At 41.6% G+C, this 23,490-nt stretch overlaps 1 protein-coding gene across 1 annotated transcript; it reads right to left on the reverse strand.

The window, feature by feature from the left end:
• Positions 1–2,092: 2,092 nt before the first annotated feature.
• Positions 2,093–3,429, reverse strand: LOC136471091 (putative homeobox-leucine zipper protein HOX26). Its single transcript, XM_066468827.1, has 2 exons — positions 2,935–3,429; positions 2,093–2,688 (listed from the first exon to the last, which is right to left on the reverse strand). Exons 1-2 carry the CDS (start codon positions 3,379–3,381, stop codon positions 2,440–2,442), a joined length of 696 nt encoding a protein of 231 aa, XP_066324924.1. The 5' UTR covers positions 3,382–3,429; the 3' UTR covers positions 2,093–2,439.
• Positions 3,430–23,490: the final 20,061 nt, after the last annotated feature.

The following is a 23,490-nucleotide window of genomic DNA, read 5'->3' on the forward strand; positions in this document are numbered from 1 at the left end:
TGCAGGCCCAGAAGGTCGCGTTCGAGGCCGCGCAGAAGCAGATGGCGGAGATGATGGTGATCATGCAAAGTCTTGGGCAAGCATCGGGTGTACCTGTGCAGTTTTCAGCTCCTCCACCTCCTACTCCTGCAGCTACTCCTATAAGTATGAAAGTTCACTTTTCGCTTGTGCTTTGCATGTATGTCGGCCTTCGTGCCGTCGTTTCTTGCAGATTTTGGAAACCTCCCCGTGCAGGGGAGGTGCTGCCGAAATTTTCAATTGAGTCTAATCTTTTTGTATTCCTACAATACTAGATGTAATCTCTAAGTTTCAAAACTGTTTTTTCGGATTACTCACACATGCAATCTCTGCTCCTTTGTGCAGCTTCAGTCCGCGGGTTCCAATCAACCCGCTAGTGCGTCACCGGGTGATCCTACTTTTCCTTCACCATCATCTCATAGGCTAGCTTGATGAGGACTCGTGCTAGGTGATGTGGTTGGACTTTAGCGTGATTTGTGATTTATGGTTGTGACTTGTGCTTGGATTTTATTAACTTGTCGTAATAAACATGTGAATGATGATGAACATGTGACTTGTCATTGTAATATATTGTGATTTATGGTTCACAATTATGGTTGTGATATATTGTGAGAAAATGGGTTCTGTGTGATATATATATATGTATATATATGAAATGCTTGTGTCGATGGAATGCAAAAAACAAAAAAAAATTAAATTTCTGCCTCTTTGCCGAGGGCAATGACCAAGGCCCTCGGCAAAGAAGTGTCCTTTGCCGAGGGCCCAAGCAATAGCCCTCGGCAAAGATTTTTTGGAAAAAATCCTGTCAATTTCTTTGCCGAGGGCCAAGAAGTAGGCCCTCGGCAAAGGGTTAAAAAAATTCAAAAAAACCAATTCTTTGCCGAGGGCCGGCCCTCGGCAAAAATTTTTTAAAAAAATCCTGCCAATTTCTTTGCCAAGGGCCAGGGTGTAGGCCCTCGGCAAAGGGTTAAAAAATTCAAAAAAACCATAATTTTTAAAAAATCCTGAAAATTTCTTTGCCGAGGGCCATAGAGGAGGCCCTCGGCAAAGATTTAAAAAATAAAAACTTTTATTTGCCGAGGGTCGGCCCTCGGCAAACAAATTAAAAAAAAACCATTTCTTTGCCGAGGGTCGGCCCTCGGCAAAGAAACCGCCAACAGCGCCGGCATCTGACGGCGTCTTTTCTTTGCCGAGGGCCATCCGACTTTGCCGAGTGCCCGATAAAGGGCCCTCGGCAAAGACCCCTTCGCCGTCTAAAAATTCCCCGAGGGGTCTTTGCCGAGGGCAGCCCTCGGCAAAGCCTTTGCCGAGGGTTTCTAGTCCTTTGCCGAGGGCCAGAGGCCCTCGGCAAAGCATGCGCCTCCAGTAGTGATGTATCTAGAAAAGCAAATTAAAACATCTTATAATTTGGAATAGAGGGGGTACTTGTTTATTTGTAGCTCAAGCGACCAAGAAACATATATGTGCTAGGTAGCATAATGTGATGTGGCTAAGGATTCCTGAATAGCTTGCTCTTCATTCTTCCATTAACACTGGCTAATTTGCATGCAGACACGAGCCAGGGGAGGTGTTTGGTTGGCCCAAATTACTCATGTCCAGAGCCCCCCATGAATGATCTATCTACCACTGTGGCCATGGAACAGCTATCTTGCCCATTTTTGCAGTCTAGCAGTAATATATGCTCTTTCAGTAACATACTAACATAGTATGTCATAACGCATGAGTATTCTTTACTGTCATCATGATTATTGTACCTGATTAATTAGCAGCTCCAAATTGTTAGAAAGAATTCATGCTCACTTCTCCACATCAGAAATTGTACACGATCCCTCAAAGGATCACTAAGCATGGATATTTTTTTTCTTAAAAAAAAGAAAAATCACTAAAGCATAATCAGGCACGTGTACATCGAGAAAATCAAGTCCAATCCAATTCAAAAACAAATAAAGAAGAGAACAACTGGAAAGAAATAACAATGAAATGAAGAATCAAACCCAAACTAAATTAAAAGTGAGTGAACACAGACACTTTTTTTTTTCGAGAACACGTCCATTGACGCGTAACAGACACAAATTTGAAGAATATCAATGATGGTCTCATATGTGTGTATATATATGATCGATGTCCACTAGTAAACATATATTGGTCAGCTGAATCCTCTCAATAAGCTCGTTGCAGTAGTAAACTATAGTAATTACCTTATGCATGTATCTAATAATCCCCTCCTAATAGTTTGGTCGTTATATATATACTAGCTAGCTGCCCCATTTATATGTACACAGAAAATTAAAGGGGAATAAATAAAGAAGAAGAAAAATGGAAATTTGGCCTCTGGATTCCCATGGGTGAATGGTCGTCAGGTGACCTGAACGTTACTACGGCAGCATGTTGCCGGCGGCGGTGACCACGGCTAGCTGCTTGTCAGTGCCCTCCGCATGAGGCACAGACGGCGGCGCCCAGGCTCGTGGACGAAGCCGCCGCCCGGCGGAGGTCGGCGAGGTCTCGCCTGAGGCGGGCGTTGTCGTCGGTGAGGCGGTCGCACCAGCTGCGGAGCAGGTCGCAGTCGACCTCCGTCTGCTTGAGCTTGGTCCGCGCCCTCCGGTTCTGGAACCACACCTCCACCTGCCGCGCCCTCAGCCCCACCCGCCGCGCCAGCTCCTGCTTCTCCCCCTGATCGATGAATCGATTGATTAGTCGATGAACTGAATTGAGGCATGGAAGAGATCAGCGGCGGATCCAGGAAATATTTTAGGGGGACTGACCAACACTGCTACTCGATCTTAAGTCTCAGTCCTCCTACACTATAGAACTTTGCCTAAAAATTCATAGAGGCTCTGATTCGGTTTGGGTAGGGGGCCACCGCTGGATCCGCCCCTGGAAGAGATGAATGAAGAATTATCATGCAAAGTTGCATACGTGAGAGAGGATGTTGTGGGCGCGGAAGCTGTCCTCGAGCATGGTGGCCTGCGCGGCGGTGAGCCGGAGCTTCTTCCTCCCGCCGCCGCCACCATCGCCGCACGTCGTCTTGGCCTTCTTGCTCTGATGCCTATCAGCAGCGGCGGCAGTGGCGCCACCGGCGACGGCGGTGTCTCTCTTCTTCTTCCTACTTGCTGGCGCCGCTGCCGTCGGCTGGCCCCGGTGGTGACGAAGTGCTTGCGCTTCGTCAGCATGACGATCATCGTCCTGCACCGACAGCACCTCGCCGAACAGCTGCACCGTCCGCGGCGGCGGCGGCGCTAGCCGCAGGCTGTTAGCTCCGCCACCGCTGCCGATCCCGAGGGACAGGTGCGTGCCGACCTCCTCCGCGGACACGGAGTAGTACTGCTCCTCCATGCTGGTGGTGGCCGTGGTGAGGCTAGACATGGCGATATGATGGCGATCGATCGATGGATGTGGCGAGAGATGGACCTAGCAGCTTAGCCTAGAAGGCTCGACGAGAGAGACGAAGAGGTGGCAAGGCAAAGGCAGCGTGGCGGCTGATGAGTGCACAGGCTGCTGGTGCGTGCGTTTATATAGGTGGCAGGGGCGACCAGCCGGCCACGGCTACCATTCCACACCAACCTGATGAAGGATTGGATTGGAGGGGACAAGGTCGTAGTACGGTTTCGTGTGGGGGTTAATGAAGGGCAATTAGGTTACTAATGAATGGGGGTAATGGCAGCAATTAGTACACACGTTGATGCATGCGTATGCGCGGTTGGAGTTGGACTCAGTGACCAACCTACCTACCTGATTAAATTTACTAATTGGATTGGAATAAATGTCGATCAAGAACAGGAAACAGCTGCTGCAGGTGGCAAGGCATGGCAGGGCAGACAAGTCGTCGATCGGTCTCATTCTTGGAGGTCAAGATCAGGCGTCTTACAATTGGCCTTTTTGTTGGGAAACCGATGACAATTTAAGACTAGATAGATAGTGTACCAAGTACTCTTACTGTAGTATTTAACAAGCGTTAACTATAGTATATACTTAATGTACCAATAGCTAACATACAATATATACTAGTAGTAGTGTATTTAGGGAGGCACTTTATGGGGTGTACTATTAGGATTAAAGAAAAGTCAAACTTTGTAGATTTTGATGAATAGAATCATTACTCAAACTATATGCTAGGTTAATATAATATATAAATACATACTATAATCTTGAAACGATGATACTCCTATATTATATTGTAAGAGCGTGTAACTCCAAGAGCTAAGTCGTTTTGGAAAGATAAATATGGCTATTATTAGACCAATAAAAACGTCTTCAACAGACTGTTCAAACGGCTCTTCAAATTTGGTAGCACTCCATCGCAGAAAAACCGCTCGCTAAAGTTGGATAAGAATAATCCTCGCAAGCCAATTGGCCGGCTCCTATGAACCCGATCTCGTCTCACTACTAGAGAACCCACTTTAGAACGATGTCCCAAATTAATATTAGTCTCGACATTTTTTACTCCCGGAACTAAAGGTTCCTGCCCAACGGTCGTCCGCGGAGCAGAGATCTTTAGTCCCGGCTGGTATTATCAACCGGGACTAAAGGTTTACCTTTAGTCCCGATTCGTAATACCAACCGGGACTAAAGCTTTTAGTCCCGGTTTGGGTAATTCCCCGGGAATAAAGATTAATCTTTAGTCCCAGTTTGGACCCCTAACCGGGACTAATTATCCCGGCCTATAATCCAGCTCATTTCTTTCTCCCCGAGCCCGAGCTATTCTATTCAAACTCACTGCCTCTGTTCTTCAGCTTGCTGTTGTTCTTGCTCTCTCCCCCTCCATTGGTGTTGCTCTTCGATTTTGGAGGTAACAAACTTAATCATCTTATGTTTTATCAGTAGCTTATCTCATTTTGCGATGTAGATGCATGTGTAACTTTATATGTTAGACTTTATTATGATTTTATATGTCATTTTTAGCTCAAAATCACATGATGATTTGCATATATGTTTGGATAAACAAAAGTTAAATTAGTTCATCAAAATCACGCCTCGCTCGTCCTCGCTGGAGCACGCGCCATTCTCGTCCCCGGTGGCTTACGTGATCTTAGAATTAATTTTTCCATGAAATGAAAAACTTAGAAAATAGTTAGAAAATTGTAGAAAATCCGTACTAGTTGAACTTGCGGACCGTGTTCAGCTCGGCAAGCATGTTCTCTGCCGAGTGGTAACGGACGTCAAGGAGGAGCTTTGATTCTACGAGGAAAAGCGGCAATGGTCGTAGAAGACCGTGTTCCCTTTCTCATAGAATCGGAGCTCTTCCTTAGCAAGTACGGTGCCGTCCGGTGGAGAAATGCTCGCCGAGATGATCACGTAAGCAAGGTCAACTAGTACGGATGGTTATTTATTGAAACATGTTTTTGAGCTATAATTTGATGGATATTTGATAACTTCGGACCTACAAATGTCATCTACAAATGTTACTATCCTCGGCAACCTAAACGCCCACGAGCTCGCCGATGTCGAGCAGGTCACTTAGAATTATTTTTTTCATGAAGTGAAATACTTAGAAATCATGCCTTTTATTTTTTAGAATTAAATTTTCTATGAAATGAAAAACTTAGAAAATAGTTAGAAAATTGTAGAAAATTCGTACTAGTTGAACTTGCGGACCGTGTTCAGGTCGGCGAGCATGTTCTCTGCCGAGCGGTAACGGACGTCAAGGAGGAGCTTTGATTCTACGAGGAAGAGCGGCAACTGTCGTGGAAGACCGTGTTCCCTTTCTCGTAGAATCGAAGCTCTTCCTTGGCCAAGTACGGTGCTGTCCGGTGGAGAAATGCTCGCCGAGTTGATCACGTAAGCAAGGTCAACTAGTACGGATGGTCATTTATTAAAACATGTTTTTAAGCTATAATTTGATGGATATTTGATAACTTCAGATCTACAAATATTACTATCCTCGGCAACCTAAACGTCCCTGAGCTCGCCGATATCGAGCAGGTCACTTAGAATTATTTTTTCCATGAAATAAGCTACTTAGAAATTATGCCTTTTTTAGAATTAAATTTTCCATGAAATGAAAAACTTAGTAAATAGTTAGAAAATTATAGAAAATCCGTACTAGTTGAACTTGCGGACCGTGTTCAGCTCGGCCAACATGTTCTCTGCCGAGCGGTAACGGACGTCAAGGAGGAACTTTGATGCTACGAGGGAGAGCGGCAACGGTCGTGGAAGACCGTGTTCCCTTTCTCGTAGAATCGGAGCTCTTTCTTAGCCAAGTACGGTGCCGTCCGGTGGAGAAATGCTGACCGAGATGATCACGTAAGCAAGGTCAACTAGTACGGATGGTTATTTATTGAAACATATGAAATCCGTACTAGTTTTGTTTAAATATATCATTTTAGAAAATATTAAATTTACACTAGTTTGCAAAAATAAGTATAGAAAGTAGATGACAATTGGTACCGGATCATCGGCCTCTCGTTCGGTTGCGAAACGATTGAGGCTAGAACTCCCTCTCATTATCTACGGCAAGTGTAAGCAGAAGATTGTGATGGAGTACCGAGTCAAGAGACAGGGACCCAACAAGGGTCGTGTTTTCTACAAGTGCCCAGATCACGATGTGAGTTTCTTACGCATTTTATCTGTATGGCTAATTGACCTGCTTTTCTTGAATATTTTTGACTAAATAATTTTTGGCTTTAATTACAGTGGGAGGGCAATGGATGCGATGGTTGGTACTGGGAGGAAGATTATGCTACATACGTGCAGAATTTGGGTGCGCTTGAGGTAGCGGCTGCTGCTGATGAGGCAGTGAGCCAGCAGGAGAAGCTTATTGATATTCAACAAAAGAATGATTTGTCTGTTTTAGTTGCGTACAATCACGAAATAATTATGTTACTGAAGTGCATTGTAGTTTTAGTTTGTTTAGTGATAGTTGGGATTGCTTACGTTGTAGCCAGACTTAGTTAATTAATCAACCGTGTGTGTGTCATTTATGTTGTGTAATAAAATACTAAATTATGTTCAAGGTTTTCATAATTTGTCGTGTAATACAGATTATGTCACGCCATTGGATGTACAATGCCGATCGCCGCTCCCAAGACTTTATTGAGGGCTTGCACTATTTCTTAGGTGTGGCCGAGGCAAATAAGCAGGATGGTTTCATGTGCTGTCCATGTGCCCTATGTAAGAATTTAAAGGAATATTCAAGCTCAATGAGTCTTCATTCACATTTGCTTAAGTCAGGTTTCATGTCAAACTATATATGTTGGACTAAGCATGGAGAAAGCGGGATCATGGTGAAAGAAGGTGAAGGGGAAGATTTAGACATTGATGACATTATTGCTCAGTATGGTGCCTTTGATGATACTACAATGGGGGGAGATGAAGAAGAGGTAGCGGTAGAAGATGATCTCGGTGATGCTCTTGACGATGCCATTCGTGATGCACAACAAGAATGGGAAAGTGAAAAAGAGAAAGTTAAGTTCGAGCGCATGCTTGAGGATCATAGGAAGTTGCTATACCCGACGACCGAAGAGGGGCAAAAAAAGCTGGGTACAACACTGGAATTGCTACAGTGGAAGGCAAAGAATAGTATATCTGACAAGGCATTTGAGAATTTATTGAACCTTATAAAGAAGATGCTTCCGAAGCCAAATGAATTGCCCACCACTACGTACGAAGCAAAAAAGGTTGTCTGCCCATTGGGATTAAAAATCCAGAAGATACATATATGTCCTAATGACTACATCCTCTACCATGGCAATGAATACGAGAATTTGGATGAATGCCCGGTATGTAAAGCATCGCGGTATAAGATCAGGCGCGATGATCCTGGTGACATCGAGAGTGAACAACGTCCTAGAAAGAAAATCCCTGCCAAGGTTATGTGGTATGCTCCTATAATACCACGCTTAAAACGTTTGTTCAGAAATAAAGACTATGCAAAGTTGTTGCGGTGGTATAAAGAAGACCATAAGGTAGACAATATGCTGAGACACCCAGCTGATGGGTCCCAGTGGAGAGCGATAGACAGGAAATTTCCAGAGTTTGCAAATGAGGCTAGAAACTTAAGGTTCGCCTTAAGTACAGATGGTATGAATCCTTTTGGAGAGCAGAGCACTAGTCATAGCACTTGGCTAGTTACTCTATGTATCTACAACCTTCCTCCATGGTTATGTATGAAGCGGAAGTTCATTATGATGCCGATCCTCATCCAAGGTCCGAGGCAACCTGGCAACGATATTGATGTCTATCTGAAGCCATTAGTTGAAGAACTTCTAGTTTTATGGAACAAACCAGGTGTACGTGTCTGGGATAAGTACAATCAATGATTGGCCTGCTTTAAGTAATCTTTTAGGTCAGATAAACAAAGAATATAATGCATGCACACATTGTTTTGATGATGGGCGTCATTACTTAAGTCCTGCTAGCTACACGCTTAGCAAAGAAGAGAGGGACAACATGTTCGAATGTCTAAGCAGCATCAAGGTCCCATCGGAATTCTCCTCCAGTATAAAGGGTATAATAAATGTGCCAGATAAAAATTTTCTAAACTTAAAGTCCCATGACTGCCACGTGCTTATGACGCAATTGCTTCCAGTTGCTTTAAGAGGAATTCTACCTCCACATGTACATCTAGCCACCGTGAAGCTATGTGTATTCCTCAATGCAATTTCTCAGAAGGCAATCAATCCAGTGGAACTAGCTACTCTACAGAATGATGTGGTTCAATGTCTTGTCAACTTTGAGTTGGTGTTCTCTCCATCCTTCTTTAATATCATGACACACATCCTAGTTCATTTGGTGAAGGAGATTAATATTCTTGGACCTATGTTCTTACATAACATGTTCCCCTTCGAGAGGTTTATGGGAGTCTTGAAGAAATATGTGAAAGTCCGTTCTAAGCCTGAAGGAAGCATCGCCCAGGGCTATGGAACAGAGGAGGTCAAATAAAAAAACAACACTTTGACTCTAGTATTATGAACTTTAAATGACTTCAAATTGAAAAGTTTTGAATACCAAGTTTGTTAAACTCAAAAAGATCTACAATTGTTGTTTTGGTCAACTTTCCATTTGAGAAAGTTTGGACGGTTCAAATTTGTGATTTTTAAATTTCAACGCCTACAAACTAGTTTTCGGGACCCTAGATTGTCTCAAATTGAAAAGTTTTGAATACCGAGTTTGTTAAGCTCATCAATATATACAATCCTTATATAGGCCATTTTTTCATTTGAGAAAGCTTGAACAAAATGTAGTTCAAATTTCACAAGTGTGTGACATAGTTTTAGAAAGTATATATGAGATTCAAGAAGTTGTGACTAGTGTTTGATAAAAATTTCTCAAATGGGAAAATGAGCTATGTAACAATTGTAGATCTTTCTGAGATGATCAAACTTGGTATTCAGAGTTTTTTCATCTGAGATCATTTAGTGTCTCATTTGAGCAAGTTTGACCAAGTCAAATTTGGTCAAATAAAAAAACAACACTTTGACTCTAGTATTATGAACTCTAAATGACTTCAAATTGAAAAGTTTTGAATACCAAGTTTGTTAAACTCAAAAAGATCTACAATTGTTGTTTTGGTTAACTTTCCATTTGAGAAAGTTTGGATGGTTCAAATTTGTGATTTTTAAATTTTGACGCCTACAAACTAGTTTTCGGGACCCTAGATTGTCTCAAATTGAAAAGTTTTGAATACCGAGTTTGTTAATCTCATCAATATATACAATCCTTATATAGGCCATTTTTTCATTTGAGAAAGCTTGAACAAAATGTAGTTCAAATTTCACAAGTGTGTGACATAGTTTTAGAAAGTATATATGAGATTCAAGAAGTTGTGACTAGTGTTTGATAAAAATTTCTCAAATGGGAAAATGAGCTATGTAACAATTGTAGATCTTTCTGAGATGATCAAACTTGGTATTCAAAGTTTTTTCATCTGAGGTCATTTAGTGTCTCATTTGAGCAAGTTTGACCAAGTCAAATTTGGTCAAATAAAAAAACAACACTTTGACTCTAGTATTATGAACTCTAAATGACTTCAAATTGAAACGTTTTGAATACCAAGTTTGTTAAACTCAAAAAGATCTACAATTGTTGTTTTGGTCAACTTTCCATTTGAGAAAGTTTGGATGGTTCAAATTTGTGATTTTTAAATTTCGACGCCTACAAACTAGTTTTCGGGACCCTAGATTGTCTCAAATTGAAAAGTTTTGAATACCAAGTTTGTTAAGCTCATCAATATATACAATTCTTATATAGGCCATTTTTTTATTTGAGAAAGCTTGAACAAAATGTAGTTCAAATTTCACAAGTGTGTGACATAGTTTTAGAAAGTATATATGAGATTCAAGAAGTTGTGACTAGTGTTTGATAAAAATTTCTCAAATAGGAAAATGAGCTATGTAACAATTGTAGATCTTTCTGAGATGATCAAACTTGGTATTCAGAGTTTTTTCATCTGAGGTCATTTAGTGTCTCATTTGAGCAAGTTTGACCAAGTCAAATTTGGTCAAATAAAAAACAACACTTTGACTCTAGTATTATGAACTCTAAATGACTTCAAATTGAAAAGTTTTGAATACCAAGTTTGTTAAACTCAAAAAGATCTACAATTGTTGTTTTGGTCAACTTTCCATTTGAGAAAGTTTGACGGTTCAAATTTGTGATTTTTAAATTTCGACGCCTACAAACTAGTTTTCGGGACCCTAAATTGTCTCAAATTGAAAAGTTTTGAATACCGAGTTTGTTAAGCTCATCAATATATACAATCCTTATATAGGCCATTTTTTCATTTGAGAAAGCTGTAGAACAAAAAGTACTATATTTTCTATATTTTTATAGGTTCAACAAAAAATTCCTGTCAATTTTGGCCAAAAACCGAGAAAAAATTGAAACATTGACATTACAATAATGTGATAATAAATTTTCTATCGAATAATATTAGTTTTATTAATTTTAAGTTAGAAATATATTTTTGCATTAACAAAATACTTAGTATTAGTAACATTTATATTCTATATTCATAAAAGAAATTAAAAACTTTAGGTTACAAAATTTTCCTATTTACAATAAATAATTAGTTAATCAATAGTATTTTTTAAAATAAATATTGCAAAGTATTGAAGTTGCTATGGAATTAATTGATTAACCTAGTATTAAACAAAAACAAAATCCCAGGCCTTTCCAATTACGCTGGCGGGTTGGCAAATTTTTCAGGGCTTCAGTCCCGGCCCAGACCAAGAACCGAGACTAAAGGGTGGGCGGCAATTTCGGTGCCCGCCAAAAAATACCTTTAGTCCCGGCTGGCAACACGAGCCAGGACTAAAGGACATTTAGTCCCGGCTGGTAAGACCAATCAGGACTAAAGGGTTGGACCTTTAGTCCCAGTTGGTATTACCAGCCAGGACTAAATGCCCTTTAGTCCCGGCTGGTGTTACCAGCCGGGACTAAAGGGTCTCAGGCTATATATATCGAACGTCTGTTTTGTTCATCTTCGATCTCGCCTCCATCGCTCAGCCGCCCGACTGGCCGCGCCATCCGCCGTCATCGAGCTCGTCTCTGCCGCGACGCCGTCGTCGTCTACCCCCGCCCGGCCGCGCCATTCTCCAGGCCCGCATCGCCGCATCCCGTCTCCGCCGCCGCACCCGACCCCACCATCCGTCGCCGACGCTTCCCGCGCGCCCACGCTGTACGGCCTCCGTCGAACTCGATATGATCTACTGCTCTCGATCGGGCATATTTTTTAGATTTTTTTACAAAGTCTCGGCTGTATGTTAGATTAAAATAAGTACATGTAGTTTATTGTTAGTTTTTAGTTATTTTTAGATAGTTTTTGATATATTAGATTTAAATGTATTAAAATTTAATTAGTATTTTATTTAGATAGTTTTTTTAGATAGTTTTTTATTATAGTTTTTGATATATGTTAGATTAAAATGTATTATCTTACTAGTTTATCTAATTTCATGTTAGATTTATTTAATTAGATTTAGTAATTATATATTCTATCTCTCTATATATATTATATCTAGAGAGAGATTCTATATGTATACATATGTACTTAATTATTTCTATATGTATATATACATGTACTTATTTTCATGTGTTGAGAGAGAGAGAAAATTGTATCTAGAGAGACATTCTATGTGTATCACATGCATATATAGAGATATAGACATATGCACTTATTTCTATGTGTTGAGAGAGAGAGAGAATATATTGTATCATTCTATGTGTATATATATACATGTACTTATTTCCATGTTGATGAAATATTATGTGTTATTATATTTAATTGGATTTAGTAATTCTAAATGTGTTATCACATGTACTTATATTATATACCATAGTAATTCTATCTATATGTTATCTTAAAGATACAAATGGCTGCTCCGAATGATAACTTGAGTGATGACATAATGGCGGATATTATCAACGCCGGCACCAATGTGGATGTAGATGACACGAGTCAGTACTTTGCTGATTATGAGGATATCCTGAATATGCCGGTGGTTGAAGATCAACAAATTGTCGCGCAAGAAAATACTGGCGAGGTATATTCGATTATCTATCATCTCTTATAGATGCATGCATATGTATATTTGTTGTTAATCGTTGTGTTTCTACTCATGTAGCCGGTCTCTGGATCTACATCAACCACCGACAAAAGTAGGAAAGTCCAAGGGCTAAAAAAGCCATTAGAGGGCCGTTTCATAATATCAGAATTCGACACCGACACCAGCAAACCATTGGGACCACATGCTCAGACATATGTCAATCAATGTGGGTTCGTTGTAAGGGATAGGATCCCAGTTAGTGCTCGTAAATGGAAGCAGAAGATATCCGCTCCTAATGTTAGTTTTGTATCTGATCATGACAAGAACCTAGCTTGGAGAGATATCACTCAGCATTTCACATTACAAGCAGATGATGCTTTGAAGGAGCTGGTGAGGGATTGGACAATGAAGAAGATGGCAACATTGTTTTAGAGTTGGAAGAAGACATTGTATAAAAAGTTTATCTTGAAGAATGCTACGCCGAATTTCAATGCTAAGGCGTTTGTCAAGTTGGAGTCCCATTGGGATGCCTTCGTAGAATACAAGACATCCCAAGACAGTGAGGAACGTGTGATGAGGAATCGGCAGAATGCCCGACAGAAGCAATACCATCATCGCATGGGATCAGGTGGTTATAAGAGTGCTATTCCCAAGTGGCAGAACCTAGAAGCAGAGATTACTGCCAAGGGAATCATACCTGAAACAATAGAGAAGAACTAGCCTCAACGTGCGAAGAATTGGTTCTACGCTCATGGGGGAAGCCTAGACCTAGACACTGGCAAGCTAATTTTCGGCCAAAAAATTGAGAGAGCAACACAGAGACTAGCTCGTGCTAGGGAAGAAGCTGATAGTGGTGTTTTTAAGCCCAACAGAGAGAAGGATGAATTGACATATGCACTAGAGAATCCCGAACACGGTGGTCGAACAAGAGGCTATGGGGCGGTTCCGTGGCTACACGCATTCCCAGCAGACAAGGATACCTACAGAAGCCGCCAAAGAAAGAAGGATGAGGAGGCAGAATGAATCCGTGCATTGGAGCAATTTGTTGACGAGTCACGACAAGCATTGCTTGAATCACGTGAACGAGAAAAATCTCTTGAGGTAAGAATGCAGGAGGAGATCAAGAGGCAAGTGCAGCTAGCAATGAGTCAAATGCAATCGCAATCAACGCCGGGAGTCACCATTAGCCCCGTTGGTCAGATGAAAAGCAGTTGTGCTTCTACGGAGCTGCCAGTTATTCAAGACGATGCTGGGTTGCGCTTCTCTATTGATGACATTACCGAGCCTCTAACAACATGTGAGCTGCACATTCCAGATGGTAATAATGCATCAATCATGGTGGCTGTCAGGGTTGTATCTCCAATAGACCGAACGAAGACACCAAGAATCCATGGGTCAGTTATTCAACCTGGATATGCTAGCGTCTCGGTCGATAGAGTGCTCAAAGGTTATAACAATGTTCCTCTTGACATTGAAGGCGGTGATGGGGAGAAGACACTAGGAGAAGCAGAAAAGACATTTATTCAATGGCGCAAACGCTTCATCATCATTCCTGGGGTGCCATCGCTTCCCCTACCTCACCCTAGATACGAATGAAAGTGAATGAAATATTATTTTCCATTAATTTTCTATTGGCTTAAAAAATAATTGACACACAACTTGTTTTTGTAGCAGGGTCTCCCCCAGCCTAGCCTAATCATTCATTCCCCATCTCATCACAGCGTCGCGGGGGGCGAGACGACTTCATCCCCACGGCGATCGCCAACTCCTACACCGGCCCCATCGCCTCCACGACGATCTCTAACTCCTACACCGGCCCCACTGTCTCCACAACGATCTCCAATGCCTCCACGCCGGTCTCCACCAACACCGGCCACATCGCCTCCACGCCGGTCTCCAACACCGCCCCCACCCCCTCCACAACGACGCACTACAAAGACGTCTAAGGTCCCGGCGGCAAAGAAGACCCCGAGAAAAAGAGTTATTTCTTAAGAAATACTTTCTAAAAAAACTGATGAGCAAATAGCAGCTGAAGAAGACAAAAAAGTGAAAGATTTTTTTATAGATACCAAAAAGAAGAGTCAAGCGAAGCTTAAGGAGAAGCCGTACTTTTACCTACCACGAGAGGTGTTGAGGCAGAAGGTCGATGCTCACAAGAAAAAGATGATTGAACTTCGTAAGCCTTCGCCACTATCAGACTATGACCGCTCCCTCGTGAAGTCACATGATGCAGATAAGAAAAGAAAAAGAGCATCAGGGAAGGATGTCCCACAGCTCAGACAACAGAAGCAACCAATGCAAAATCTTGTTGTTGCTAATCAATATGGTTCCAACATAGAAGTCTATCGACCAGACAACTTTGGAGAAGTGTCAGTTCAAGCCCTTAATGCTTTTTTTCAAGATACTGGTTTAACCTTGGATCAATTGATGGGCAAAGCTCCAATCCAGAACCTGGAAGTTGATACCTGGAAGACTTATAAATATGGCAAAAGTCTGTACAACCCTGCGGCTCTGAAAGAATTGGGTACGCAAATGTACTTGCTCAACAAGTGGTACATGAAGGCGTGTGGCAGGGGTGAGCAGTGGATCTTTGTCAGATTTAGAGACCATCATTACTTCCATGGCGATGACATCTTACATATTAGTTTCGAAGAATTGCATCAACTATACCACATGGACGCTCTGGACAAAACAATCATTAGCTCCTTTTGTTTGTAAGTGATTCTTACTTTTATTTAATAAACTCACTTCCATGCGTACGTGTATATAATTATCCTCACATGTAACTTATATTTATATACAGATTCCAGATGTCAGAGCTCCAAAGAATACAAGACACCAGTGTTGGCTTCATTGATCCTTATATCGTATTTAAAACCGGTATTATTGTCAAGGAGCGATGGGTATCTGAAGCACAGGAGAATATCATGATGTTCTTCGTGAAGCAGCACGACAAGACACCAATACTTTTCCCGTACAACTTTGAGTAAGTGTTAATAATAATGTAGTCTACACATTTTATGTAATATCAATACAACTTATATGCATGTACGTGTGTGTATAAACCAATGCAGTTTTCACTGGATACTCATTGTTATTGAGTTAAACTCAAGTCGGTTACTAATCTTTGACTCGTTGAGAAAAGAACGGGCACTATACCAAGATATGATAGACATTATCCAGAGGTAATTTTGATCTCTCGCGCACAACTATTATTGAATAGACTTTGCCATAATTTATTAACGATCGTACATTATTGGTCGTACAGGGTTTGGAAAGAGTTTATTCGGCAACATCGCAAGGATTGCAAGGCACCACTTAATGTAGTTGAAATACCAGTAAGTTGTACTATATACACTTCCCCACGTGTTTAATTACTATATCGTACTTCAATTTACGTGTAAGATGATGAGAATAATCTTCTTCTCGTACAGTGGTGTTTGCGGTAGGAACCAGGTAATAACTTGTGTGGATACTACGTTTGTGAATTTATCACTGCGCACATAAGAAGAACTCCTGAAGATGTCCTCAGAGTACGTATATATCAATTTTTATTTATTTTTAAATGAATATATATACATATATGTGTATTAATACTTTTTCTTTTATTTCAAATGCAAGACTGAATGGTTGAAACGAAGGGTCATGCAAAAAGACCATCTGAAAGCAGTTCAAGAGTCAATAGCAGGATATCTTCTAGAAAAAGTGCTAAATCCCAACGGCGAGTTCTACTTTGATCTTAAGGAATAAATGATGTAAATTAAATGTTTATTGATATCGTTATTTTCGAGAACAAGATTATGAAAGTGTTGTATATATACATATATATATATATATATCTATAATATATATAGTTTCATACTTTATTCGAATATAATAATGCTCAAGATGAGAATTAGATGTAATTATACGCATGCGTGTATTTATATTAGCAGCATAGAATACGTACATAAAAACATATTATATATTAAACAAATACATGTAACTGAACTGAAAACAAATTAAACAAAAAAAAGAAAAAGAAAAGGAACCTTTAGTCCCGGTTGGGGTTACCTACCGGGACTAAAGGGTGAACCGTTAGTCCCGGTTGGTGTTACCAACTGGGACTAAAGGGTGCGCCAGGTTCGCTCGGCTAGAGGGCCTTTAGTCCCGGTTGGTGTTACCAACCGGGACTAAAGGTCCCTCTTTAGTCCCAGCTCGATGACCCAGGACTAAAGGTTCCACCTTTAGTCTCGGGATCGTTGTCCCGGCGCGGTAACCGGGACTAAAGGCTGTTACCGCCAGGGACAACAAGTCCATTATATAGTAGTGTCTAGGTCCGTTCACAGGGAAGAGGGCTTGCGATGACATTTCGTCGAGTCGTGTGCAGTGCGAGAGAAAGAAGAACAAGATAAATGGCTTTTTTTAGTTTGGTGATGTGGAGTGGGCCCATATTAGAGGTTGAATATCAATTTTTTACCGAGGTTGCAGGAGTAGTTTAATTATTTTGAAAGGTTTTTATTTAGAGAATAGGTAAATCACTAAATATGGAATACGTTTTTAGCTAATCTCTTAAGAGTTGCTGGAAGGGTGACTAGTGATAAAGTACACTTCTTAAAGATTTTTCAAAATCCTAATTTGATGTATAAAAATAAACCAAGGGAGAGCACCGAAGGCAAATATATACAGCTAGCTCCATCTAAGGTTTCTTCTAGTTGTTTCTTCAATTATATAAAATTGACAACATAATGTTAACATTGCTAGAACTTGTTATGAAAACACTAGTTTCAAGGTAATATGCTTTTTGAGTCAAAGTATATCTATCACATAAGAGACCGTGTTGGTGTACCGATATATTAGAGGTAATAGTACTTTCTCCACACACACCACACACACACAAAGAGTGTTCCTTTAGAACAGTCTATAATCATTTTTTTTACATCTAATGTCCCTCATTGGTTTCCTTTTTACATATTTTGATTGAACATTTGAAGTTTTTTGTATGTCGAGCTAGATTACTAGTATTTGTCTCCAAAAATATTTTCAAAACATCAAGATATATGTATTAATCCTGTTATATTCTTGTTGACAGAATATCGTCGGTAGTCCTCCGAGGGGTATCCCACGAAGGTAGATTGATCGGCAGAGAAGTGTGAGATCAAGAATAAGAAGGCAACAGAGACACACGAGTTAGACAGGTTCAGGCCGTCAGTATGACATAATATACCCTACTCCTATTGATGAGGACATGACACCCATGCATATGACCATGTTTGGCATATGGTATGAAAGGGTAGGAGGCTAGCAAGGGTGTCCAAGTCAAGAAGGAGGTCCGAGGCTAATTCGGTTCGAGTCCCCGAGGTGGAGGCCCAAAGCAACTCAAGTTCGAGTCTGTCTCGGCCTCCAGGACCAGTCTGCCTTAAACTGGTCACCCAGGATGCATCCGGACTCTGTTTTCGATGATCCACATATGGATGGAAAGATAATTGGATAAGGAAGTCAACCCAATTGATTTCACATCAAAAGCCCTTCGGAATCAACAGGAATCATCGAAACACGTCAGTGTCCAGAATCTATCAGGGTGCTGCGACACCGTCTTTTGGTCTGTTGGACCGTGCATCGTGTTTGGGCCCATTAGGGGGCACGTCCAGGGGGGTGATGCCCAAGACTCTATAAACACCAACCGTCGCTCTCCTTAGGGTTTGAGTTTTGTTTAGTTCTTGATTTTCTCATGAAACAGATGTCGTTTTGCTGTAACTGTCGCCGCCAAGGCCGCTTGCTGTGAACCAGGGCTCCAGTTCTTGATCTTGTTCGCCTTTGGTGATTAGTCCTTTTGAATAAAGACTTGAACTCCTTATTTTCATAAGCCTCATATTTATTTGCAATTTCAGATTGCGTTCATCCTGTTCTTGCTTGTGTTCTCGATTCGCTTGTAGGAAAGCCTTCTCGGCCAGGTCAATCGCGTTCACGTGGTTGATAACCAACGGAGCAGTGGGGTAATGGTTGTGGGGGTCTGAATCAGTCTTGGTTCGAAGCCTAGATTGTGAACGTCGAGTCTCCACCAATCGATGCTATCATACCTTTCGGAAGATAGCTATCGTATGATATTGCCTAAGTTTGGAGGGGGTCCCTACCCACCTTATGTAGTCCGGGGAGCAGGGTTACAAGTCGGTTAGATCTGAGAGATAACCGGAAAGTAATAACTGATTACAGAAATCTTGGGATCATACATATCCTAAAATATTTCATAGTATCTTCAGGATATCCTCCTAGTGTCTTGTGGGAGGCGCCGAGCAGAGTCGTACACCGCAAGGCTTCGTCTTGTGGGCTAGGCCGCCCCTGGGGGCGCTGCCCATGTAGTCAGCCGTGGGTATCTGGGGTTGTACCCCCCACAGCTAGAACCCGAGCGCCTTGCACCCATTGTGCAACGCCGTTCTAAGCTTGTCCGAGCAGATGCAAACAAAGCCGAGCAGCATAACTCATTGTCCAACCACCATGATGAGTTGCCGAGCAGTTGTGAGCAGTTGCTGAACAGTTGTGAGCAGTTGTCGAGCCGCATAACCCATATACGGCTTGTCATAAGGGTGTAAGGAGCTCAAGTTCAGAAATGAAAATTTCTTCGCAGTGGACCAAGTGTGCCCACTTAGAGTCTGTCGTAGAACCGACCAATTTATAAGAGTGCAAGTACAATGCCAGCCCGCAAGCGGTCGCACTGTCATACTTGAACCCATATAAACCCGGTAGTTCGTCGAGTACCACAACAGGTCTCGATAAACGATTTACAACAACCAAGATCATATAGGATTCAACATATATGCCACATATTACATAAAGTTCACAGATACATTTCATCATCAGAGTACGAATAAAAGTTATTACAAACCGAGTTTTGCTAGATAAAGCGGAAGCAAATAAGTTCGAAAATAAAGTTTCCAACATAGTTTGATACAGTGCCAAGTAGGATCACGGTCGACAAAAGTAAAGATAGGAATTAATAAAGAAGCCTACCCAAGGCTTACTCCTCATCCACAGCGGGATAGAAGCAACTCTTGCAATAACCATGATACACAGTGCCATCTGCAACAATGGGAAAATAAACCCTGAGTACGAGAAGGTACTCAGCTAGACTTACCCGTCATGAACTAGAAATAAATGACTCTAAGGATTATGCAAGGCTGTATAAGTGGACGTAACTCGATAACATTTTGCATAAAGACAAATGACTCATTGTTATAATTATGATTCCTTTATCAAGTTAATTATAACTATCCATTTCTAGATTAGCAACTATCCTGTGCCAAACATGTGGTATATCAATTTAAAAGCATACAATAGTAACCATAGCAGGTATTGTAATTCCATATTCATCCGAACCATCATGTTTCATAACACAATTACTACGATGTTGGGACTAGCCAAGTTTCTCACTATCCGAGAGAGACGGCGATTCGAATCGATTTCAACCAGCTGGGAATTTATTCCTAACACAAACCCAGGTCTACCAGCCACGATAGCCTTAGGTCACCTTTGGTACAACTCAGGTACACATTTCGCGGGTCCGTACTACGCCGCACAATCTAGAACACCAGATGCCAGGATGCTCAGGCCAAGCCTGCCCTTGGGCTCAGTCTGATCGTTCCCCGGAAGGAGCGCACAACAGAACGGGTCACGGCCTGAGTTGAATTACTCGGCTTCGCGGTCAGAACGAGTTATCCGGTCAGCTAAGTGAGAGGCATGCGTTCAATCTTGTCAGAAGCACCAACAACGGTACGGTCCTTAATCGACACAGATGGGGATAGATCCACACCCAAGACCTCCATGTCTTGTTGCTTCTCTATCGACTTCCCGTCCGGTCTCGATTTTCTTTTACCCCCTGGTTCTGTTCCACGATAGCAAATATAGCCAACCGTGCTCCGGTATCCACCTATATCTCACAGGTGACAGGACATCACCTGACTTCTACCGGTCTAAGCATGGCTAAGCATTTATTCGATCCTAGACCCATACCAGTTAAAGGTTTAATATCTGGACAAGGAATTTATATGCATCAAGTGGTTCCATTCAACTCTTATAACCTAATGCATCAATCATAAGTACTTAAGTAAACATTTGTAAAATACTAGGAGACTTAGAATGCTCCGGGGCTTGCCTCGCAGAAAGGAAGTAGGGTGGTGGTCAGGACACTCCGGAAGCTCTTCAGGGTTCTACTCCACGCCTTCGGGAGCTACGGCTTGTGGATTCTCCTGCGGGTCCCCTGCCTCTGCTTCTTCGAATTCCAGCAACGTTATCTCTTCCTCTGATCCTAGATGCATGAATATGGCATAAGTATTACGAATGCATATATGTTCACAAGTGCATCATGTTTATAGAGTTGGTGCATATCTCTTCTCGATTATTTAATTATCTACTTCCATAATGCATCGATTATACCACAAAATAGCAGCTACTTGTTTCACTCATAACTGGAGTTCTACTAATCCAAATCCAGTGATCCTAGACTTTCTGGAAAGCTTATCAAATTCTCTACAACTTTGTTATTAACTATTTTTACAGTACACATCATTTTCAACATGCAACTCATCAAACTATAGAATCTATCCAGAATCTTTTTAATTTTGCATTTTAAAGCAACGATACTTCTACTTCATGTAATCACTCAAAATTTGACAACATAAAGTCCACCAACAGTTTAAGCATACCAAATACATTTAATATAAGATAATGGTGAAGTCCAAACTATTTATTTAAATGCCTTTATTATTTTACTGAGATATTTAGGTTAAATAATAAACATATACCAGATGTACTTCATAAATTCTTAAAAATTTACAGTACCTTACTAATGCTATCAAAGGACCACTGTAAAGTTTCATGCCATTTTGCCAAGTAGAACATCCTATACAAAAATAACAAGGCAGCAATGCTTGAAATAGCATAATTAGAAAACCCTATTGAAAAGTGTCAAGCAACAGATTTCCTATTTTTCTTAGCATCCATATACTACTAGGATAACCTCCAACAAATTTCATGGGTATTGGATTCCTAAATAATTTATAAAAATTTACACAAGGATCTCCTAATTATAAAAGAAAAATCTATAACTACAAATCTACACATGCACTCATCTTCAAATTTTTACCAGAGCTCATATATGCTAAGACTAGCTTAACACAAAAATTTCATAATTTTTGGAGCACAGGAACTCTAGATATAAAATAAACAAATTTGAATGCATTCAAAAGCACATTTCAAATCTCTATTTAAATCTCCAAAAATTTCTACTATAAATGTCAAGAACATATTTTTCCTAAATACTACACTTCCTAAGGAACACTACACAATTTATTTCATAATTTTTGGAGCTACCAAACTGAAGATACAAAAATTACAAAACATATGAAATCTGCATTCAAAATGAACTAGCTTTAATACATGGAGTCGCTGACACGCGGGACCCACTGGTCAGTTGACCCCACCGGTCAGCGAGACAAAACAGAGCACGACGGTGCCGCTCGACGCTGCGCGGCTGGAGCTCATCGACGACGAGTCCACCGGCGGTGACGTCTTCACGACATGACCCCCACTATCTCCTGGACCTATTGACCTACTTGACCGAGCCTATCGTCGTAGCTAAGTACGGTGGCGGCATTCATGGTGGCATGGTGGAGCTGGACAACAGCGCTACGCCGACGAAGACCACGGCGAAGCACTAAAAGGCGCGGACGAGTTTCCATGGGCTTAGGCGAACCTAACGCACACGGTTGCACGGCCAATGGTGGAGGGAGGTGCCCCAGCCACGGTGATGGGCATGGCGAGGATGCTCCGATGAGCTAGCGCACGGCGCTGTTGCTTACCAAGTGCGGTCAGCGAGCGCGGGTGGAGGCAGTGGGTTGCTGGGGAGCTGGTGGTGCTGCTGCGGTGATGAATGGATGGCTCGTCGTGAGCCAGCGCAAGCTATGGCGACGGCGGTGCTGTGGGAGCTCAGCGGCGTTGCCTGGTTCTGCGGCGAGAGCAAGGGAGGGCACTGGAGAGGGAGAAAGCTGGCGTGAGTGAGTGGAAATGGAGCGGGAGCACGCAGGGTGATAATGGCCGGCTCAGGCCTGGCGCTGCCCGGCGGATCAGAGCAGCGGCGACACGCGGCCTTCATCGCGTCCACACGGCGTTCGTGTTCTAGCGCCGGTCGGCCACCGAGCGCTGGTTCAGTTCGTCAGTCGTCCACGAAGCCAAGCCTGACAGCGGGTTTTGCAATCGAAATAACTCCCTATGCAAAGCGATTCAGTGATTTCTTTCTGAACAAAAGTCATAGTCCTAAGTACCATCTCCAAATGTTGTTCAATGATCTCATGCTAATTTGCAACATAAACTAAGTTATATCATACCAAAGGTTGGGCTAACAGCACTGTCAGGGCATGACTTAGAACAAAAACGGCTTAGTGTTGCAAATGTTGATTTTTCTAATTTTTGTGATCCAATTTCACACATGCTAGGAGCTGAATCAGTTAGTGACCCAAAAATAAAAGTTGTTCCTTATGTCAAATACTACAACTTTGCTTTAGTGATCTCCTCCATGTAAGGTTTCTAACACCTAGTTCAAACTTGGTCAAACAAGCTACATTCAAAGGATGGTACATACTTGAACTATGACATAATGACCTAATTAGCCCTAGTCATAAATACCAAAGTTGTTCATGATGATATACTAAACATGTTTAAGCTATTTGCAAGGTCACACAATCATCTACATGTTTACACTCATGATCATATGCACATACACATGGAAACATGAAATAATAAGAATGTTGCATATGTTTCAATCAAATGTTTCAAGTGTCAAAGCTTATATATGAATGCTTTATGATCATGCTCATGCTATGCTAGTCAAGTTATGCAAGGCTAACACCCGAGGTGTTACAGAGTCCGACCATGAGAAAAGGAGACAACCTTCTTCAACTTCAAGAGGCGCGGAGTCTTCCAGAATAAAGCAAGCACATTCATCGCTAGGTGAAGTGTG

Source organism: Miscanthus floridulus, chromosome 8 (assembly GCF_019320115.1).
Source record: "Miscanthus floridulus cultivar M001 chromosome 8, ASM1932011v1, whole genome shotgun sequence".
NCBI classification, from domain to species: Eukaryota; Viridiplantae; Streptophyta; class Magnoliopsida; order Poales; family Poaceae; genus Miscanthus; species Miscanthus floridulus.